At 44.2% G+C, this 23,763-nt stretch overlaps 1 protein-coding gene across 1 annotated transcript; it reads right to left on the reverse strand.

The window, feature by feature from the left end:
- Positions 1–619: 619 nt before the first annotated feature.
- LOC115641991 (olfactory receptor 52R1-like) lies at positions 620–1,837 on the reverse strand. Its single transcript, XM_030545325.1, has one exon. It carries the CDS (start codon positions 1,835–1,837, stop codon positions 890–892), a length of 948 nt encoding a protein of 315 aa, XP_030401185.1. The 3' UTR covers positions 620–889.
- Positions 1,838–23,763: the final 21,926 nt, after the last annotated feature.

The raw sequence follows: 23,763 nt of genomic DNA on the forward strand, positions 1-23,763 counted from the left end.
CCCTGTGTGCTACCTAAGCCACCCCAGCCTCTGCCCAGCATCCCACCTTCCCAGTTAACACAGGGGCTGTTCCTTCCGCCTCTCTCAGCTGTTGTCCTCCTAGCTTCAAAGCTGATCCCATGCCCTGCCCCCGAGGCCTGGCTCAGGGCAAAGGGATCCCAGCACATCTCCACTGGTGGCCCCCAGGGATTAGGGACAACAGGGAGATGAAACTAAAGAAGTAAAACACACAAGGTTCTCAGCCCTCAGGACTCCATAGCTGAGCTTTAGGGCTCACAAGCTGTAGGATGCACAGTTTCACCCGCTGAAGGACGATGCTGCTCCCAACCTCAGCTGCTTTTACACAGCTTCCTGGCTTCCCTCTTCGCCTCCCATTGGTCTGTTGGCCCCAGTGCTGTGTCCTTGCTGCACTCACTGAAGGCTCCTTGTCGGGCAGAAACAATTTCTTTCCCAGCCCTGGAGAAGAAAGAGCCCATTTGGAGTGGTGGGGATGGAGATGGAGTTGAACCAGGAGTGGATGGGGCTGGGGAGTGGAGGAGGGGAGAGAGCAACAGAGGTGGGGCCTTGGCAGAAGTGGTGAGATAGGGGAGAGGAGTTGTGGAAAGAGGTGGGGCAGGGGGCAGGGCTATGGGGGTATAGGCAGGGCAGGGCACAGGGCCTCAGGGGTCCAGTTACCAGCAATTAGAAAGGTGGGAACCCTATGAATTAATAAATTGTACACAGCCTGATTCCTCAGTTTGTCACAATGATACAACACAGTAAGGCCAAGAAAGGACGAAATGTCACTTTGACTGTCCAGTCAGTGATTCAGGGAAGAGGGACCAGCACCATATCACCAGCCAGTTGTGCATGTAGTTCAATCTCAGAGTCAGATCAGGAAGAGAAACTATTAGGCCCCTTCATGAGTAAAGAACCGAAACAGCCTGTCCCGGATCTGTTTGGTCCTCACACCGTAGATGATGGGGTTGAGCACGAGGGGCATCAAGAGGTACACATTGGCAATGAGAACATGGAAATGTAGCGGCACATTCTGGCCAAACCGGGATAGGAGGGAGATGAAGAGACCTGGGATGTAAAAGGCTAAAATGACAAAGAGGTGGGAGCCACAGGTCCGAAAAGTCTTGAGCCGGGCGTCCTTTGTGGGGAGGCTGAAGATGACCCTGAGGATCTGGATATAGGACACGGTGATAAAAATCACATCCAGACCCATCACACAGAATAGCACAAAGAGCCCATAGTAACTACTAATGCGGGTGTCGGCGCAGGCCAGATTCACCATAGCTATGTGTGTGCAGTACGGCTGGGGGATGATGTTGGTTTTGCAATATGGCCACTGCCTCGCCAGGATGGGATAGGGAAGTGCAAGCATACCACCGCGCAGCACCACAGCCAAGCTGATCTTGGCCACGATAGGGTTTGTCAGGAAGGTAGAATATCTCAGGGGATGGCAGATGGCTGCATAGCGATCCAGAGCCATGGCCGTGAAGATCCCAGACTCCACTGCTGAGAAGCAGTGAATGAAGTACATCTGGGTGAGGCAGGCACTGAAACTGATCTCCCTAGCACTGAACCAGAAGATGCTCAGCATTTTGGGCAGGGTGGATGTTAATAGGACCAGGTCAGTGACAGCCAGCAAGCAGAGGAAATAGTACATGGGGGCATGGAGGCTCGGATCCATCTTCACAAGGAATAGGATGGTGAAGTTCCCCAAGATGGCTATGGTGTACACGGTGCAGAAGGGGATGGAGATCCAGATATGGGCCGCCTCCAGGCCAGGAATGCCCTGCAGGATGAAGGTGGAGGGGTTGGTGAAGTCAGTTGTGTTGAAATCTGTCATGGAGTAGGGGAGAAGGTGTCCAACTCTGAGGCACAATGGTGTCTCCTTCATCTACCATATGTCCTCCTGACTTCCTGTATGTGCCGAGGCTCTAGGGTGATGGTCGCAGTACAAATGCCTGGATTGAGAGACAAACTTAATATGAGACACTACATGCACAAGTAAAGGTGTAGCAGATTGGTTGCCCTTCACACACTGGAAAATGACATTTTAATTATTCAGAGAAATTAATTATGACCACGTGATGCTACTAATGCCAATTCCATGTTTTATGGTGCTCAGTGTTTCAGTAACTCCTACACATCATGATCTGGGAAAATTTAATAGGCACCAACAGCAAACACAAGTGTGGATACTGATTATTCATCATTGTTCCTTAGACCTTGTCTACACTGCTAAGTTTTTTCACCAAAAAACAGCTTTGGAGAAGAAACACTGGCAGTGCACAGACTCCAAAGCCACTTTTGATGATGGAACGTCTCAGTTTTAGTAAGGTAATAAAACCACCTTGACGAGACTTGTAAGGCTTTTTATGCAAACGTTTTGTTGCTGAAGTGCCAGTGTAGACACTTGTATTTCATTTTATTGCTGTAATTGACCTCTAGAAGGCATCTCACAATGCCCATCCTGACCAGTCTGGTAAGCAGTTTCAACTTCTCTGTCCTGCATTGAGGTAAACACCTTCCACCCCTCCCCCTTTAAAGGCCTTGGAATTTTGAAATTCCCCTTCTTGTTTGATCGGCGTGGAGAGCTCACATCACATCTTACCAGGTGGCTATGGCAGCTCCACACAACCAATGCTCTCCTGCTTGGGCCACTGTGGATCTGCTGGATTGTCTCAGTTTATGGGGAAAGGAGGCTGTGCAGTGCCAGCTGCTCTCCAGATCTATGAATTTCCATACCTAAGGGCTGATTTCATGCAGTGTGTGGGAAGAGCCGTGATCAGGACACACTGCAGTGAACAGAAAAGGTGAAGGAGCTGAGGCATGCCTACCAGAAGGCAAGGGAGGCAAATGGTCAGTCCAGTGTTGTGTCCCAGACCTGCCATTTTTAAGGGGTTTGACACTATCCTTGGCAGCAATCTCCCTTTACACCCAAGATTGTTCAGTGGTTTGAGCATTGGCCTGCTAACCCAGGGTTGTGAGCTCAATCCTTAAGGGGGCTGTTTTGGGATAGCGGAGGAAATCTGTCAGGGACAGTACTTGGTCCTGCTAATGAAGGCAGAGGACTGGACTCAATGACCTTTCAAGGTCCCTTCTAGTTCTGTGAGATAAGTATATCTCTATATATTTATCTAATGAGTCCTGGCTGTGGAAACAGGTGGGAAACTTTAGAGTTTTGTCCCCTGAAAATTGCCACATGACCCCTTTCACATTGTTTTTCTCCCATGCACAATGTCCAACAGCTCTGGGTACACTCACCATCCTTGCATTGTTCGCTGGCATATGTGCTTGTCAAGAGTCAACCAGAAAGTGCTTGGTGTGTTACCCGGGGTGTATTTTAACGTAGCATTTCAACGCTGTATGTACAATTAACAAGAATGTTTCTGTTTATTGTTACTTGTGCTTCATCAGATATGCCCTTGAAAGGAGGCACTCCCTCCACTCCAGACCAGCATCTCTGTCGGAAAAGAAAGTGCCCAAGGTGTAGCAAGGAAGATATCTTCCGGGAAGTGTTGCAGTTCTCTGATACAGACAAGAGGGAAAGCAGGCAACAAGTAGGAAAAAAAAGAAAATGAGGCATAAACTAGGAGTGCAACAGAGAAGCTAATGAAAGTTTTGGAGAAGCAAACCAACATGCTGCAGTCCCTTGTAACCCTCACACACTGAGCAGATGTGTGTCTGCCAGCCTCTTCAGCACATTCAGAGCTCTTTCCCATGCCCTCCCCTGACTCCATCTGCACATCCATTTCTGATTTCTGGGACTTCACGCTTTGCCCTACACTCCACTCCCACAGATAGCTTTTCAAATGACAGCTGGACTTATGCTAAGCTCTAAAAGTCAGTCTTCCCCGGGCACCTGTCTCCCCCCCACATCCAGGAATGTATGTGTGTCTCTGTGTGTGTGCATGTTGTTGTGTTTTTTTGAAAATAGAAGCAAAAGTCCTTGAATAATAAGCACTCTTTATTTGTTTCCATGCAAGTTATGAGAGCAGATGGCAGCAGGAAACAAACAAGCAGTTTTATCATTTTCTTGCATTGAATCCTGTGCCTGAACAATCACAACTGCTTCCCATCTTCGAAAGCTGGGCTTCATTATGCATTACAGTCCCAACTGTAGCAACCAACATTACTGGTTCTCATCTTCAAACTGTTCCCTCAAAGCCTCCCAAATTGTCCCCCATTGATCCCCTCTAATAGCATTGGTATCTAGCTTCTCAAAATTAGCAGAGAAGTCTTCTGCCTCAGTAGTACACTCCTGGGCAAACTTTTCACCCTTTTCTTCAGAAATATTATGCAATGTGCAACACATGGCTAAGACCTTGGAAATATTATCCACGCTGAGTTCTAACCTGCCATGAAGGCATCACCAGTATGCCTTTAATCTGCCAAATGACCATTCCATGGTCATCCTGCCCCTACTCAACCTATTGCTGAAATGCTCCTTACTGCTATCCAGGTTTCCCATGTACAGTTTCATGAGCCTTGGCATTAAGGGGTATGTCAGGCTTCCAGTATCATCACTATGGGTATTTCGACATCCCCTACAGAGATCTTCAGGTCTGGAAAGAAAGGCCCCGTTTCTAGCTTTCGGTAAAGGCCGGTGTTCCTAAAGATTTGTGTGTCATGCACTTGTCTGTATCACCCCACACTGAAGCTAATGAATGCTTGCGGTGATCCATGAGCATGTGCAACATCATGGAGAAGAACCCTTTCCAACAGATATACTCCATGGCAAGGTTGTCTTGTGCCAAAATTGGAATGTGCATGGCATCTATCGCCATTCCACACTTAGGGAAACACATTTCTGCAAAGCCATCCACAATTTCATGCACATTGATGAAAGTCAGAGTCTTTCATAGTAGGATGTGATTAATGGCCCTGCACACTTGCCTTAACATAGCCCCAATGGTCAACTTCCCAAATCCAAACTGATTTGTGACTGAAGGGTAGCAGCCTGGAGTCGCCAGGTTCCACGCTGCAATCACCACGCGCTTCTCCAGCAAGTGGGCAGCTCTCATTTGGATGTCCTTGTGCCGCAAGACTTGTGTGAGCTCAGTACACAGTTCCAGGAAGGGGGCTTCTGCTTCCTAAAATTCTGCTCATTATCCCAGACCGCATAACGATGTGTTACCACCGCTGAGAGCTAATTTCCCGAGCCAAAAAGCAACTTTCCACTATGTTCAGCTCTAACGTGAATGCCAACAGCTCTCCAACCCTGTTGCTAGCCATGTCGGACAGCAGATTAGGCAGTTGTTACTCCTATTGCCTTTGCAACTTCCAGATTGATTTCACTGCCATTCGTGATGTGCTATTGAGAGCTAACGGAGCAGTGGAGAGAAGCTCAGGATCCATTCGTGCAGATAGAGATGGCGAGCTGAGCTGAAAACAAGGGACTTTAAAAATGCCGTGAAATGGAGATGGAAAAACATGGAATGTGGGGATGGAAACAATTCATCCTGGGACATTGAGCATGGAGCCATGATGCGCTGTGATCTGATCTGCCTTCCCACAGCATCAATCAGCAATCAGGTTGGAGAGGTGAACTGTGGGATAGCTACCTACGGTGATTTGCTCTCACTGTCGCTGAGACCACCCCACATGTGGACATGCTAAGCCAAAAGAAAAGACAGAATGAATATATAACAACAATTTCTTCAAAGGCTTTTTGGTAATTGAACAAACTTTCGGTGATAAAACTCAGCCAGTGTAAACATAGACATAATGCAATGAAACCCAGGCTACAGCGTCAATGCTGTAGAGAAGTCCGCATTCACCTGGTTTCTCAAAATCTGAGTGGAAAAAAAGCAAAGATTTGCCGACAAATGTCCCACAGGAAAACATTGCAACTAGAACACACCTCGGGGCAAAGACTTGGGAATCATTCATAGCAGTTCTGTGGAAACATCTGCTTATTCACAGCAGAGGCAAAAACAAAGACAATGTTTGGATGCCTAAGGAATAGGATGGAGAATAACCTGCTCTGGATATGTGCTAAGTTTTGTACACCCTGTCTTTATAAAGCAGAGTTTCCTAAACTTGGGATGCCGCTTGTGTAGGGAAAGCCCCTGGCGGGCTGGGCAAGTTTGTTTACCTGCCACATCCACAGGTTCGGCTGATCGCGGCTCCCACTCAGGGCTGGCTCTAGCAATTTCGCCGCCCCAAGCACGGCTGCACACCACGGGGGGCGCTCTGCCGCTCGCCCATCCCGCAGCTCCGGTGGACCTCCCGCAGGCGTTTCTGCGGACGGTCAGCTGGTCCCGTGGCTCCGGTTGACCTGCCACAGGCCTTTCTGTGGAGGGTCCGATGGTCCTGCGGCTCTGGTGGAGCTGCCTCAGGCGTGTCTGCGGGAGGTCCACCGGAGCTGCAGGACCAGCGGACCGTCCGAAGCCACGCCTGTGGCAGCTCCACCGGAGCCACCTGCCGCCCTCCCAGCAACCTGCAGAGCGCCCCCCGCGGTGTGCCGCCCCAAGCATGCGCTTGGCACGCTGTGGCCTGGAGGCGACCCTGCTCCCACTGGCCGTGGTTCGCTGCTCCAGGTCAATGGGAACTGCTGGAAGTGGCAGCCAGTACAGTAAGGATCACAAAAAGAAAGTTATTAAGTATATTAACAACAAATGAAATTCTAGAAGATGTTTAGGCCAATTCCTAGAGGTAGCAAGGAAACTTTTTAATGTTGCAGGAAAGGAAATGTGTTCAAGAAATTCTTTTGCTCTGCATTTGGAAAGAAGCAGTATGAGGTACTTATATCACAAGAGGGGTTTAAATACTTTCCAGTCCATTAGCTGTCAAGGAGGATGTTAAATAGCATCTACAGTAGAACCTTAGGGTTACTAACAACAGGGTTACTAATTGATCAATCAAGCACACACCTAATTCGGAACAAGAAGTATGCAATCAGGCAGCAGCAAATCAAAAAAGAAAAAGAAAAAAGGAAAATAGGCAAATACTATTAAAAAAAGAGAAAGTTTAAAAAAAATTGACAAAATTAGGAAACAATGGAAAAGCTGGTAAGAAATTAGTTAAAATTCCAGGAAAATAATTAATGCCACACAACAACAGGGTGTGTGGAAAAAAAGTCTGTACAAATAAATTGTATTTCATCCTTTATAAGAGTACATGTTTCGTTGATCAAGGGAACCACACACATGCAATAGACTTTGATTTCTCTGACACATTTGCTTCAGTAGGGAAAATATTCCGATTAAAAATATGAAGACTCTACAATATCAGTGGAGCACATGTCAAATGCACAAAAATCTGGCTAACTAACAGATCTCAGAAAGCAGTTGTCAATGGGTCATTGTTAGTGAATGGGGCTATATCTAGTGGGGTTCTGCAGGGATCACTTCTAAGCCTGGTACTATTCAGTATTTTCATCAAAGATTTGGAAGCAAATAGAAAAATCACTGCAGATAAAATTTACGGATGACACAAGATTGGCAGAGGAGGCCAGCAAGGCACATTGGTTGTTCTGGAGCATTTGGTGAGCTAGGACCATACAAGCAAACAAAATGTTTTAAAACAGTCAAATTCAAAGATATCCTCTCAGAAAAGGACATGCAGGCCAGACCCACAGACTAGGACAATATACTATGGAATGAAGGGAACCTGAAAAGGAGTTAGGGGTCTCTGTGGACAACCAACTCATCTTCAGGTCCAAGCGTGCCACTGTGGCCAAAGGGACTGATGTGATCCTTGGATGCATAAACAGGGGAGTGCAGAGTTGGAGCAGGGGAATGATTTCACCTCTGCATATGACACTGGTGAAATCGACTGCATCCACTTCAGGGGTCCACATTTCAAAAAGGATCTTGAAAAATTGGAGAGGGTGCAAAAAAGAACCACAACAATTATTTCAGTCTGGAGAAAATACCAGATAGGGAGAGAGATGTAAAGAGCTTCATCTATTTACCTTATGCAAGAGACGATCAAGCGGAGACCTTCACGGGGAGAAAACTCTGGGCACTAAAGGGGTCTGTAATCTAGCGGAGAAAGGCAGAGCAGGGCCAAATGGCTGGAAGCGGAATCCAGACAAATTCCAGATAGAAGTAAGGAACCAACGTTTAGCACTGATGGTGATTAAACTTTTGAATAAACTGCAAAGGGAAGTGGTGGAATCTCCAGTTCCTCATGTCTGCAGATCCAGACTGGATGTGTTTCTGGAAGATCTGCGTCAGGGCTTTTCTACATTAAAGTTTAGACACTTCTTATACAGACAGCAGGCATTCTCCTGTCATCGTAGGTAATCCATCTCTCCGAGATGGTAACTAGGTCAATGAATAATTCTTCAGTAGACCTCATGCTGCACACACCGAGGTTAGGTTTATATAGCTACATATCTCCTGGGTGTCAGGTTTTTTTTTTGCTATTGCAAAAGAAGCAAATGCAATCTTTTGGTTGCATCAGCAGAGGCAGAGCATGCGAGTCATGGGAGGTGATAGGATCGCTCTACTCAGCGCTGCTTAGGCCTCAGCTGGAGTACTGTGTCCAGTTTGGGTCTCCAATGTATATAAAGGATGTAGAGAAACTGGAAAGGATCCAGAGCTGAGAGACAAAGATCCAAGGGATGGAATACAAGCCATACGAGCAAAGGCTGAAGGAACTGGGTATGTTTAGCTTGGAAAGGAGGAAATTGAGTGGGGAGATGACAGCGGTCTTCAGATACTTGAATGGCTGCTATAAAAAGATGGAGAAAAGTTGTTTGGACTCACTGCAGCGGGCAGGAGAAGAGACGATGGGTTCAGTCTACAGCATGGCAGATTTAGGTTACATCTCAGATAAACTGCCAAACTTTAAGAAAAGGAAGACAATGGAGCAGACACCTCGGGAGGTTGTGGAAGCTGCTTTGGAAAAGGTTTTCAAAAGGAGACTAAATAGCCATCTCTATGGGGCGGTTTGGACACAACAAACCCTGCATCTTGGCAGGGGGTTAGACTAGATGACCCCTGTGATCCCTTCTCAAAATGTGGCTTTATGATTCCTTGATATAAAATCCTGGTGTAGATCAGGCCTTAGTCAAACAGAAGATATGGATCTCAGTTCACAGGTAACTAGGTAAAATTTAATGGCCTGTGTTATACAGGAGGTCAGGCTGGATGATCAAATGGTCCCTTCTGGCCTTATGCTCTATGAATCTATAGGTAACCAAAGTAGATTTGGCATTTATATTCACTGCATTTCATAACACATGAGAATGGAAACAGTCTATTACATTGAAAGTCTGAACACATAACTCTAATAAAAGAAAACTGTTTACATAATACATATTAGGCCTGTGGAACTCCTTGCCACGGACTCTGTTAGAGCAAAGAGCTTAGCTGAATGGGATTCACAAATGGGTTGGCCCTTGTAGGTGGTGCTGGTGGCACCACTGTTAGTTAAGTCTGTCTGACACCTTCCATTAGGAGACCTCATTTTCAGTTGCTTATAAGTTTGCCAAACATTAACCATTTGGACTGAAATTTCCCATGTTGGGTGTCTGCTTCCGAACAAATTGTATTTTGAAAGTTTCAGGCATAACGGTTCAGCAGAATTCTCGAGTGAATCTAGGGGAGAAGATATCTTGCACATGTTGAAAAATGCTTATATTATTCTAGTGAGGATCTCTACGACCTCCATGCTTTCTAGCAGATTAAGGTCAGATAACAGTCCCCACCCCGCATCCCCCTGTTAACAGCCAGAGCCCTGAAATGCAAGAGGAGGAGGTGACAGCGTCTGTGCATTAACACAGAGCTGGCTCCCAAGGTTTTTACTCAGTTCTTACTCTAAGGGGAATTTTGATTCATTGAGGCCTAAGTAAACTTCCAGCCACAGCCTCCAAATTTGGCCTTGTATCATCCATCTGCTGACACCTTTCGTCTTTAAGCATTCACTGTGCCACAGAAATGCAGCCACTGGGGGCTGGATGCCATCAGCCGGGGAGGCACAGCAAAGAGGGACATTTTGGCCCATGCTACTGGAGCAAACTCATCCCCTCTGGCAAGGACCCTGGGATGTTTCATGACTGTACAGAGCAGAAAGGACCACAAACTTTTTCTATATCCCATCACACCCACACTGCACTGGGTTTGACAAACAGCAAGAGATGGTACCTGTGAATTCTTAGACGGAAGTGCCTTCCCTGGGAATCCTCCTCAGGTAGCCGTGCCCCACACCTCTCTCACCCAGCATCTGCAGCAACATCCCACACCAAGAGCTGACACAGGGATGTGGATCATTTATAATATAGCTCTGTGCAATCCTAGTGGGGTTGGCTCAGCCTCTAGGAGAGAAGCGGTATCTGGATGCAAACAGGCTGGAGACCAGAAACACTCTAGCCAGTGTCTATCTTTCTGTGTTTGCGCTTTTGTGCTATTTATCCAGCTTTAAGAGTAAACAGTAATTAAGGAACCTCCCCAGAGGGAGATGAGAACTCTTGGACTCTCTGTCGAGTTAAAGATCAATTAGCTGCTCTGTGCTTTTATGCATATTTGAAAATTACAGTTGATTAGTAAGGAAACTATGGATGATGTCCAGGTCCCCATAGGATCTGATACCCTGTAAATGCCCAGGATGGATGGGTAGATAGTAGGCAGACAGATCAGGGGACAGATGACTTACAGGAGACAAGAAAACTTTCTGCAGGCACACTGGGCTGTTGCTAAGGGATCAAAGATCAGTCATTCTCAGCAGTAACTATAATCATACCATGTAGCACCTTTTTTTTTTTGAAGGATTTTCAAAATACCTATGAAAGGAAAGCCAAAATGAGCATATCCCCATTATGCAGATAGGTAAACTGAGGCATGGGTAGAGGTGACTTGGGCAAAGTCGCACAGAGAAGTACAGACAGAACCCAGGAGTTCTGACATCCCCACCATAACCACCATAAGCACACTGTCTCCATCAGGAACTGAGCGCATGACAAGAAGGAAATGAACTCATGCTCTATCAGGGCCTATTCACTGGGTGGGTGTGATGGACTCACCCAGGATACAAACTGGACTCAGATACTGCCAAGTTGTTTGACATACCAGTCTGGGCCCCCTCTCAGACTGTGAGGCTGTGCCATGCTGCAATCCTCTCCAGGTCTTGCACTTACACAGCTATACACAAACAGGGACACATCCAGCTGCAGTTACGTGAAAGCTTTTACTAGCCACTCATGAACTAACAATAGAGAGGTTCCAGCCAATTCCCCCCAGCTCCCCAGCCTAGGACCCCAGAGCTGTGCTGTCTTGCCCTTGTCAGAAGCCTGACCAGTGTAAGTTTATTACCCCTCCCTTAGTGTGGAGAGGACAATGTACCAGCCCCTGTTCCTGAGCAGATTTCCCTTTTGCGTTTCAAACAACACACTGTTTTAGGTATATAGATTTAAAGTGATTATAAGTAACAGGGAACAGATCAAAATTGGTAACCTAAAAAATAAACAAAATCACAATCTAAGTTCTATAGACTAGAAAAGATTTGGATAAAGGAATGTCTCACCCTGATGATACATACAGTTCACCAGTCTTCCATACACAGGCTAGAAATCCCGTCAGCGGGGATTTCAGCCCCATTTCAGTCTTAGTTCCTAAGGTGTTTCCAGGTGTTGTATTGTGGAGGGAGTGAGGCCAAGTGATGATGACTCTTCCCCAGTTATAGCTTCTGCCATATGAAGGGAAATTCATTTTTTCTAAGCAAAAGGCCCCAGCACAATTACTGGAAACTTTCAGGCACAAGATGCAGTCCAGTGTCACATGAACTGGTCACATGACCTTGCCTGCTTTTATGAGTCATAGCAGGAGCCATTACCCATATCCTGGCTACGATGTTCACAGGAAAGTCCATCAGGTGGGGATGAGCTTCTTCTAAGGCCTATTGTGTTTCTTAATGGGCCAGTACCTTGGATGGTTCATCCACAATGTGCTGGCCACACTGGATATAAACTACCTTGTGGGTGCTACCCAGGAGCAAATACGTTTGAAATATTGGTACATAAGCAATATTCATAACTTTAGGTAACAAAAATAATGCATACATACAACTAGGGTAATCACTTTCAGCACATCATAACTTTTCCATTGATACCTTGCATGACATACTTTATATAAAACACCACATAACCACATAACCCTGGTAAATATGTAAAAGCAGCAAAGAATCTGTGGCACCTTATAGACTAACAGGCATTTTGCAGCATGAGCTTCTGTAGGTGAATACTAACTTCGTCGGATGCATGACATGTATCTGACGAAGTGGGTATTCACCCACGAAAGCTCATGCTCCAAAACGTCTGTTAGTCTATAAGGTGCCACAGGATTCTTTGCTGCTTTTACAGATCCAGACTAACCGGCTACCCCTCTGATACCTGGTAAATATGGGGATTTCAGGGCATTGCTTTGGGGCACAGAGAGTCACTCCTTGCCCCTTAGTTTACTGCAGGAGTGGTAATCACTGATTAATGCGGAGGCAGAGTGCCCAAAGCCCTCTGTAGGTTTTGAACATACAACTTCCAAGTACTGCAAACAGTGTAGTGTTATCCACAGCGTACTGTGCAACATTGTTAAAAAATTGTTCTTTTCCAGCTGGTGATAACTCAATAGACATGTTCATCAATGCTATGAGGTGGTGTGCCTCAGTTTCCCCTTCCACACAGCAGACCAGATTTATTATGGTTTCCCTGATGAGAGAAGCTTTGAGCCTGTTTACAGGTGTTAGCTGATAAGCAGTAACCCCACATGGCTTCTTGTTTACTACTCATAGCATGTCTAAAAGCTTTTCCCCAAAATCATGCATGTAACATCTTTTTATAGGATTTACCATCAATACCAAATCTTTTGTTATAAGGTTTATGATTAGCATATTGTTTTCTTTCACCCAGTTCAGTGAGCAATGAAATCACACTGTATCAGTGGTCTGTCCTCTTCATTATCTTCCACTCTGTATTGAGAAAGAGTGGCCTCCTCCTGCTGACGCAGAGGCAAACCCAGTTGCCATAGTTGGGGCCCTGGGCTGGGGTGCAGTGGCGTGAATGGGCCTGTGCCCTCCCTGCCACTCCAAACCTGGGGTGCCTGTCTCCTCTTCTGTAGGCCAAGAAGCCAGTGCTTGTCAGCCATACGCCAGAGCTAGGATGCCCGTACCTGGTGCTGCTCGGGCCTTAATACAGACCCAAGCCATAGACTCATTGCCCCTCTCAGAATGAGGGCTGGGGTACCTAGCTGGTAAGTTGAAGGGTTTTAGGGTTATTAGGAGCTTGGGAACCTTTTTCGGAAGGAATGGACCATACAGGAGAGATGAGTTCCATTTTAACCAAAATGGAACCAGATTGATGGCATGCACAATTAAAAAATTTATGGAGGATTTATAAACTATGGGCTGGTGAAAAGCCAACAGGTGCAGAGGAGAACACAATTAAGGGATGGATTTGTTACAGGAGAAACTGTACGTCCTAGCAAAAAGGATAGGAAAGACCTGGTCAATTATACTTAGAAGCTGGGTTTCAGAGTAGCAGCCGTGTTAGTCTGTATCCACAAAAAGAACAGGAGTACTTGTGGCACCTTAGAGACTAACAAATATATTTGAGCATAAGCTTTCGTGGGCTACAGCCCACTTCTTCGGATGCATAATATAACTCTGAGGGCCTATTGTACTTATGCAAAGTGCAGGCCATTAATGGTGGTTTGGAAGCTTGATGGCTCCCATTGATTAGGACAATTGGTTGTAAATGCTCTGTTTACTTGCAAACCTCCCTGGGTATGTGTGGGCCAGCCCTGGGAGAATGAAGAATTACGTCTTATGATGACATATGACCATGTCACATGATCCTGGAATCCATCTTAAATCTGGTACTTTTCTATTTAGAAGGAGGGGCGGGAACCCAGAGTGACAAAGGATTCCCACCTTGTGCCAAAGCTACAAAACGGGATGGAACAGAACAAAGCTCCTGCTTCTCACCTAAGATGCTGCTGGAACTAACAAAGGCTGTAGCTGGGAAAGGAATGGGCCCAGACTAGGAAGGAGTCTAGTCTGTGAAAGAAGCGTCTTGGGACATCTCTGAGGGTGAGATATTACCTGTAATCAGTTTCTTAATGTACTAGGCTTAGACTCGTGTGTTTTGTTTTATTTTGCTTGGTAACTTACTTTGTTCTATCTGTTATTACTTGAAACCACTTAAATCTTATTTTTAATAAAATCACTTTTGATTAATAACACTGGTCTACAGCCAAAAAGCTTCTGAAATAAATGGAGTCCAACTTTACTAATTCTGGGTCACTGAGAACGAAAATGATGCTTAAAATTGTTGATTGGCTCTAGTTTTCAAGATATACTATTGGGTCAGTATATATGACCCTTTGACTTGGGAATGGCAGAGGATAAGTGAGTTATAAAGGGAAGGGATCTCAATTTAAACCAGAAATGACTAAAATACATCTTTGACTGGATCTATGAATAAATCTATGACTGGGTTTGGACAGTACTTGCTTTTTAGGCAAAACAATGAATGATGCAATCTGAAGCGGTATTGGGTCATACATGATATGAATTGCGTCATGTTATTCCTAGAAGTCATGGATGATGCAATCATAATGAAGCTTACATCACTCTGCTGAACAAATTGCCCTATATCAGCTCTAGAAATCATAGTATGGTGCTCTCTTGTCAGTGTTTGATTTTGCAAAGGGACACATTTCTGTTTAGCCAAAGTGAGCAGAGATGCCTCGTACTTGTGTGAACAGTGCAGATAACTTCTGCTATGTTTGTGGTGAAGTGACTTTTGCATCACAAAAGCACAGTATAACCACTATGGTTAAGAAAGCCTATCACCTTTCTTTTTGTTGCAAAATTGGAGATCAGGACAAGAGGTGGGCCCCACACATATGCTGCAACACTTGTGCAACAAATCTTCACCAGTGGTTGAACAGGAAAAGGAAATCTATGCCTTTTGCAGTGCCAATGATTTGGAGAGAGTCAACAGATCATACCAGCAATTGTTACTTCTGCATGGTGCCTCCAGTTGGGAATGGTGTGTCAAAGAAGAAAAAGTGGACTGTGCATTATCCAAACATTCCATCAGCTATACGCCCAGTACCCCACGGAGAAGGACTGATGCGCCAGAATCCTTCTCACTTGAGTCAGACGAGGAAGAGGAAGAGGATGAAACTTCTGGTCCTGAACCATCAATGTCACAGGACCCACATTTTCTCCCATCCTCCTCCTCTGAACCACGCCTCCTAACACAAGGTGAACTGAATGACCTTGTCAGGGATTTGGAACTACCCAAGAGTAAGGCAGAGCTGTTGGGCTCCAGACTACAGCAGTGGAATCTCCTGGCAGGCTATCAGGGCAAATGGAGCCCATCAATGCTTGCAGACTATTGCTGGACAGTGACAAGAGATGCTCCATTTAATGAATACAAGAGACAAGCCAAGAAGCACCGAGTAGACATTGAATAGGACTATACTATGTACAGAATAGTTTTCTGCCTTTTGTTTCATAATACATTTTATTTATATAACCCTTTTGCTGATTTTTCAAGTGTTACATAAACAGGACAGGTGAAATATTATCATGTAAAGCAACCATAAACACATGAAAAGACCTAGGTTTACAATTTATGATTAAAACTCTACTGTCTACACAATATACATAGACATAAAATGTAAAAATTAAATATCTTAGAAACAGTAGCCAATCAGTTGTTTTAATTGTCATATTTGAATTCAGCACATCAAAATACATAATAAATATCACAATTTAGCTCTGAAGCAGACGACTTCTCAAAAATTGTAGACCAGTGTAATTAACCAAGAATAAGTGATTAATGCCAAGGGGAGCAAACAAATACGCATCTCTCTCTATCAGTGTTATAGAGGGCAGACAATTTATGAGTTTACCCTGTATAAGCTTTATACAGAGTGAAACGGATTTATTTCTGGTTTGGATCCCACTGGGAGTGGGTGTTTGGGTTTTGGAGGTAAGTGCCTTGCTGAGCAGTTTTATGTTAAGTCTGCAGCTTTGAGGGCATGGACCAGACCCTGGGCCTGAGTTGCAGCAGGCTGGCATGTCTGGCTCAAGAAGGCAGGGTTCTGGAGTCCCAGGCTGGCAGGGAAAAGGGGCTCAGAGGTAATTCCACCATGTCAGGTGACAGTCCCAAGAAGAGCTCTGTGACCAAACTCATCACAGTATGTTTTAACACAAATGTGAAATCCTAAATCTAGGAACAAAAATTGTATGCTAAATTAATAATAAAGTGGACAGTGTCCTGAGAAGGAGTGAGTCTGAACAGGACTTGGGAGTCATGGTAGCTAGCCAAATGAATGTAAATTCTAAGTTTGATGCTATAGCAAAAAAAGACAATCCTCAGATGCAGAAGAAAAGAAAAATCAAGTAGGAGCAGAGACGTGGCACGACCTCTGTATAGGGCAAGGGCAGGGGGGGCTGGTCTAACCCCTGCACCCTAGAGCCAGTCCCAGCTCAGAGACCCCTGGAGGCCCCTTGCAAGATTCCCAAGTCCCAGCACAAGCCCTGCCTCGCCCCACTCACTGGGGACTTCCCGAGCCCAGCCTCTGGTGTGTCCAGGCAGCCAATGACTGTGAAGTCCTCAAGATCACCAGGAGCCTTCCAGCCCACACCCGCAGACAGAGATGGCCAGTTCCAGTGGGAGACAGTGGCATTGTGACCTGGTCTATGGGGTCGCAATGCCACTCAAATTCACAGCAACTTTGTGGTTTCTGCAACCAATCAACAGCCAGCAATTTTCTTGCAGCCAGATCTATGAATTACTCCAGGAACGTACAGCACTTGAACGGGTTCCTAGAGTTCATGAGTCTTGGCAAACCCTGCCTGGCTTTTAATTTGTTTGATACTAATGAGCTTTCCCTGTTGTCTCTGCTTGTCCCTGGTGCATGGCCCTCCCCAGACTCCTCGGGGCACCGGGGAATAGCAGGGGACTATTTGATTAGTCTCACGCTCTCTGCTGAGCTGTGTCTGCTCAGGTGAGACAGAAACCCTGCTGAGATCCCACAGCGATGTCTATAAACCTCCCTGCCCAGCGCTCCTCTGGCACTTCACAGAGACTATCCGGACACCTCCTGCTGGCCCGGGCAGCCCCTCTCTGCTGAGCAGGAGCTGAGTGAGTGCAGGGCTTTGGAGCCCAGAAATGACCCTTGTTAGCAGCACCTGCCCCACATAATAGCCCAGAGGAAGCACAGAGCTGAGACGGGTGAGGGGGGATCCCACAGGTTATGCCAGGCCAAGGAAGCTCAGAGAGTGGCAGGCTCAGGGTCTGGGGAAAGAGCACTGAGAGCCACATGCCTGGAAGATTGGTCTGCTGGAAAGATGCTTAGCCTGTGGACTGGCTAAGTTGCATCCCTCTTTAACAGCACAGAAGGGGCTGGGTTATTCAGTGGGGCTTGGCTGGGAAACATGGAGCTGTTCCCCTGGATTTAAGGAGTGAATATATTGCAAAATGTGTTCAAGCCGATTGCAACCATATTATGTGCACTCAGTGACAATGAATGAATAAAAAAGAACGTCACATAGTTATGGGTTAATTTGGAGACAGACTGTCCCACCGCTGCCACCATGTCATAACTTTAGTCCCAGATTTGGACCTTAGCGTCCAAAATATGGGGGTTAGCATGAAAACCTCCAAGCTTAGTTACCAGCTTGGACCTGGTACTTGCTGCCACCATCCAAAAAATTAGAGTGTTTTGGGGCACTCTGGTCCCCCTGAAAAACCTTCCCTGGGGACCCCAAGACCCAAATCCCTTGAGTCTCACAACAAAGGGAAATAATCCTTTTTCCCTTCCCCCCTCCAGGTTCTCCTGGAGAGATACACAGACACAAGCTCTGTGAATCCAAACAGAGTGACTCCCCCTCTCCGTTCCCAGTCCTGGAAACAAAAGCACTTTCCTCTTCACCCAGAGGGAATGCAAAATCAGGCTAGCAAATCCAACACACACAGATCTCCCCCTGATTTCTTCCTCCCACCAATTCCCTGGTGAGTACAGACTCAATTTCCCTGAAATTTCCCAGTAAAGAAAACTTTAACAGGTTTTAAAAAAGAAAGCTTTATATAAAAAAGAAAGAAAAATACATACAACTGGTCTCTCTGTATTAAGGTGACAAAATACAGGGTTAATTGCTTAAAAGAAATATGAATAAACAGCCTTATTTTAAAAGAATACAAATCAAAGCACTCCAGCACTTATATTCATGCAAATACCAAAGAAAAGAAACCATATAACTTACTATCTGATCTCTTTGTCCTTACACTTAGAAACAGAAGATTAGAAAGCAGAAACTACTTCTTCAAAGCTTAGAGAAAGCAAGCAGACAGACAAAAGACTCAGACACAACATTCCCTCCACCCAAAGTTGAAAAAATCCGGTTTCCTGATTGGTCCTCTGGTCAGGTGCTTCAGGTGAAAGAGACATTAACCCTTAGCTATCTGTTTATGACACAGGCTTGCAGAAGCAAGGTCATAAGTACTGGCAGTTTTGCTAATTAGTATATAAAAAAGTAAATAACAAAAAATATAATACAAACAATATGCAAATAAACAACTTCATGTCCAAGTGCCTCTACTAATAAAAGTTTTAAAAAGTAATAACTTGATAGGGGTCAGTATGACCAATGTATTTAGTAGAAGATAGTTTAAAAAAGTTTAAATAATAATGTGTACTTGGGATCAGTCCTTGGAAGCTATCTTAGAAAAGACATTTTCCTCACATGTTGTTCTATTGTTGATTACTCAATACAGACTCAGAATATAGGTTCTAAACCTATTGCTTATGTCTGTGTGTACTTACACCTTATAAACTGCAGTGTTAGACAAGAGCACACTTACTTACTGATCAAACAGAATTGCTGAGTTCCTGTTGATTTATTCCTTAGACTGCCTGAAGTGAAATAGTTAAGTTGCCCCATTTGGGGGCCATGACAACCCTAGGTAACAGAGTGAGCCTGGCCAGGAGTGGTGTAAGGACAGGAACAAATTAATGCAAGTGGTTTGTTTGTGTTATTTTACAGTAGGTGTGGGGGTGGGGGGGTGGAACAGGGTAGCAACCTGAAATTCTCCATGCCACAGTCTGTGAGTTTATTTAAGGTCACCCTCTGTTGTTGATTTATGAGCTTGGTCCAAAAAAGTCTGATTAAGTAAAAAAGATTTGTGAGAGGGACAGGAAACACTTGGAAAGAAAGAAAAACCAGAAATGGTTTTGAATAACAGCTTAGCGAATTTTATACAGAAACGTGGGAATGGCCCTTGAAAGCTGGAGCCTTAAGTGGCCCTGGAGCACTGTTGCAGCTCTGTAAAGAATGGGAATCCTGAGCTGGTACAGGAAAAGGGAGGGATCCTAATGTTAATGGGAATAAAAAAAGCTGCATTACAGGGGTTATGAATGGCAGCAACAACATTAAACCAGGAGTTAGAATATTTAAGGGTCAAAATAAAAAATGTAAATATATAACTTATATGGCAAAATCTGAAACCCTCCGAGTCACACCCCTCACGCAAGCAGTGCAGCTGGTCGCTATGCAGAAGCAAGTGTGTACTAGGAAAAAAAAAGAAGAAAAAAACAGGCTGGAGCAGCAAGTGTCTGTGTTAAGACATCCAGAAACGGAGAGTGAATCTGGTGTCAGAGCCTCAACACAGGAATCCCATAGTAGAAGTCAGGGTGACCATGGAAATGTAAGAAGCAAATTTGTGCTCTTAGAACTATGTTGGGAGAAGAGAAGGGAAGAGTGGCTGTGATTCGAAGTAGTCGTAGCCTGCGAAGGTGCGGGAGCGTGTGGGGCAGGTCAGATGAGGATGGCTACTTGTATCCTTCTCATTATGATAATGAGAAAAGTGATTCCCATGATCTTTCTTTTCCTGTGTGCACGTCTCGTTTATGGTCCCCTTTACTTGAAACCCTGGAAAAGTCGTGGAAGCTCCAGTCCATGGCTCCAAACGTGACCACCTTAGTATGGAAATGGGGTGGTCAGAAGGGGGGAGGAACAGAAGAGCAGAAGAGTTTTTTTGCCATAAAACAGTAAAAAAAAAGAAAACCCTAAACAGCTCCAAACCAGTTAAAATTACTGTACATGCTAGATCCCAAAAGGACATTTGGAGCACAATCCAAAAAAATTAAGAACCCGCTCTTGAGAAAGGGGGGAGGAGAAACTCAGCCAGCTGGCCTAAGTACAAATTAATGTTTAGTTTGTATTATGATGTAATCTCCCACTATATAAAATAAAAGTTTTGTTTTGTTTTGTTTTTTTAAATCAAGTTAAAAGTTTTTAAAAATTAAGCATTCCCTTGCTCCGTGTTTGCTGGCATTGGAACTCCAGGTGTGCGTCTCTAATTGTATAAATCCAAAATCTGTTGTAATCGAGGCGAGGGAAGACTTCCCATAAATAACAGCAACATAGAAAGTGAACAATACCCTTGACATCACTACTGACTCCGGTATCCTGGGAAAACACCTTACTCTTTCATACCCCACGGATGGATATTCCCCCACTACGGTAAAGCTGAAAGCCTTGGACTTAGACAAAGTAAACATCAGTGTGGGAATGAACCAGAACTGGCAATGCATTATAGTTTGGATTGCAAAGGATTTTTACTGGCGATTACAGAATCCCTCCCACTTTGGTGGCAACATCACAATTCTTATGTATTCATATGGACTTGTTGGAAAAGCATATTGTTAATAAATCAATTAAAGACTACTCATATGTATGGAATCTGTCAGGCTGCTAATTAATTGTAGCAAGCCCAAGTGCACTCACCTGAGGAATGAAATCGCTAAGCGAACAACCCCACGGGAAAAGACAATCCATTGTAGGCTGTAATATTCCCCCTTGTTTCCAAAGGCACTCAATGAAAAATTAAAAAAAGCAAAATTGCAAACAGTGACAACAAAAAAATGGAAAATTCTTTTGTCTTGCACTTAAAAAGCCCTGGATTTTCAGAAAGTTTACAACAGAAATAAATAATGTTTAAAATAAAGGATGATTAAATGATGCCTTGGTAAAATAGTTATAAACATGCAGCCCGATACAACAGAAGAATGGCTCCTCCAGGGACCCCATAAAGTAAAAGGCATGGAAGTATAAACTTTGGAACCTCCTGTAAATAATTTAATTGGAGCATGTGTAGTTCAATCCAATGTAAAAAAGCAATTGGTAATTAATCCAACCCACACTCTAAAAATAGGACTTGTGAATATTACCTAGCCTCTGTTCATCAGAGGATGGAGATGGATGGCAGGAGAAAGATCACTTGATCACACTGGGCTAGATGGACCTTTGGTCTGACCCAGTACGGCCGTTCTTATGTTCTTATGTTATGTTCTACCTTAGCAAATATTTTAACAATAAAACCCCATTGTAAAAAGTTTGTTCAACCATTGTATGAGCTGAAAAAATTAAATAAATAATAATATTCTCTGACCCAGGGCTGGCTCCAGGCCACAGCATGCCAAGCACGTGCTTGGGGCTGCATGCCGCAGGGGTTGCTCTGCCGGTTATCAGGAGGGCGGCAGGCGGCTCTGGTGGAGCTCCCTCAAGCATGCCTGCGAACGGTCTGCTGGTCCCGTGGCTCTGGTGGAGCATCTGCAGGCAAGCCTGTAGGAGGTCCACCAGAGCCGTGGGACCACAGGATTCCCACAGGGAAGCTTGCGGAAGGTCCACCGGAGCCGCGGGACCGGCGAGCTGCAGAGCTCCCCCCGCGGCGTGCCGCCGTGCTTGGGGCGGTGAAATTGCTAGAGCCAGCCCTGCTCCAACCCCATGTGAATATGAAAGAGGGACATTTTAGGAACAATTGGTGCTGGGGTAGAAGTTCTTAACAGCACAAATAAAAAGGTAGTTGCAAATAAAGTAAATGCAAAGGGTCAACGCCTGAAGGCATCCTTAGATTGGCTACGTTCATTCAAAATAGGGTGGCACAGGTTTTAGAAATATAGAAACAATTTTAAAACAAGGATCACCTCCGCCTCTTTCAGGCTGTTGGGTCCTCCCTGGCGCTGGCATGCCTGGAAATGTAAATTATTGATATGGTAAACATATAGTTTGGAATGGAATAAATGAAATACCCCCATTAAAAATTTAAAGCATTGTTCAAAAAAAAATGCAATCCTGGTAAAAAAAATTATAAATTTTAGTTATAATCCAAAATTTTAAAAAATCATTACATTTGTTTTATTAATGTCTAAGGCAAATAGAAAATAGGCTTCTTCTATCACAACCCCTGGCTTTAATATCAATCAAGCAGTAATAGAACCCAGAAATCTTAAAGTATGGGGCATAAAAAAGGCCCAGAAATACAAAACAGTGAAATTAAAGTCTACTTTAAAAAATCTGGAATTATATATAAATGTATTAAAAATGCTTCACAACCACAAAATATATATTTAAAAGTAATAAAAAATGTCATTTTTTTCTAATAATCCATTTTGAAATAAATCTGTAGTTGTTTATGTGGGTAAGAATTGTGTGTGCCTTAAAAGTTAGTGTCCTGTGCTCATTGTTAATTATGTGTACAATATAATCCATAATCCCTCCCCTCCATATGTGTTTTTTGGCAAATTGTAGTCATTAAAAATGTAATTTTGATTTTTAAGTATCTGAATTAAAACACAACCAATTAAAATTAAAATACATCTTACGCTCCAATGTAATACCTAAACAGTAATTAAAAGGGTTAGCAGAGATTCAGAACACAATTGGTGGGAGACATCATTTGGATGGTCTCCCATGGCATCAGAAATTTTCAGTTTGGCTTTATATCCAACTGTGGTGATTCTAATGATTCAAGTGCCATTGGTTGTTGTGTTCTTATCACTGACATGCTGGATAAGGAAGAAGATTGATAGGTTGCCAAGCCAGTGATTTTACAAACCATGGGCACATCCCAAAAATAAGTACATGAAGTCTGATCTTTACTGAGGCAAAGTCGGGGTGAAACCAAAAAGTGCCACTAAGAAAATTCTTGCTCAGTCTTGGCTGAGAGCCTTGAGCCTAATGCTGGACTTTCAAAAGTAACTCACTGAACTAGTTTTTTACATATACTTACTTGTGAAAGTACATATATAGATGTAGAGGCCTCAATATTTGGCCTTTGAAAAGGGGAGTGTTGCCTTGGATTTAAACAATGTATATATGTGACCAGAATGTGATCCAGCTAATTGCCACCATATTATGTGCACTGCACCACAATGAATTAATAAAATAAAACAGCACATAGGTAAGAGTCAGTTTGGAGACAGGCTTTCAGAAGCAAGGTCATAACCACAGGCAGTTTTGCTAATCAGTATAAAACAAAGTAAATAACTAAAACAAAAAAAAAGTAAGCAAACAACCTTAAGTCTAGATGCCTCTATTAAGAAAAGTTTATTAAAAATTTAGAAAATAATAACTTAATAGGGATCATTATGACCAATGTGTTTAGTACAAGTTAGTTATAAAAAGTTTAAATAATAACGTGCACTTAGGAGCAGTCCTCGGAAGCTATCCTGGGAGAGATGTTTTCCTGACATCTTTACTCCCTGGCAGGGAGGTGTTTGGCCAGCGCTGGCCTGTCGTTGATTACTGAATGCTGTCTCAGAATGTAGGTAAATATCCGAGATGTTCTAAACCTGTTCCGTATGTCCGTGTGTGCTAACATCTAATAAGCTGCCGTGTTAGACAAGAGCACGCTGACTTGAATTACCCCTTGATCAAACAGAATTGCTGAGTTGCTGCTGATTTATTCCTTACATGGCCTGAAGTAAAATAGTTAAGTTGCCCCTTTGGGGGGTTTCTGACACACCCAGG

Source organism: Gopherus evgoodei, unplaced genomic scaffold (genome assembly GCF_007399415.2).
Source record: "Gopherus evgoodei ecotype Sinaloan lineage unplaced genomic scaffold, rGopEvg1_v1.p scaffold_36_arrow_ctg1, whole genome shotgun sequence".
In the NCBI taxonomy this organism is placed as follows: Eukaryota; Metazoa; Chordata; order Testudines; family Testudinidae; genus Gopherus; species Gopherus evgoodei.

Excerpts from the sequence above, each read along its gene's own strand:
- LOC115641991 (XM_030545325.1), bottom strand. The coding sequence starts at position 1,837 with ATGACAGATTTCAACACAACTGACTTCACCAACCCCTCCACCTTCATC.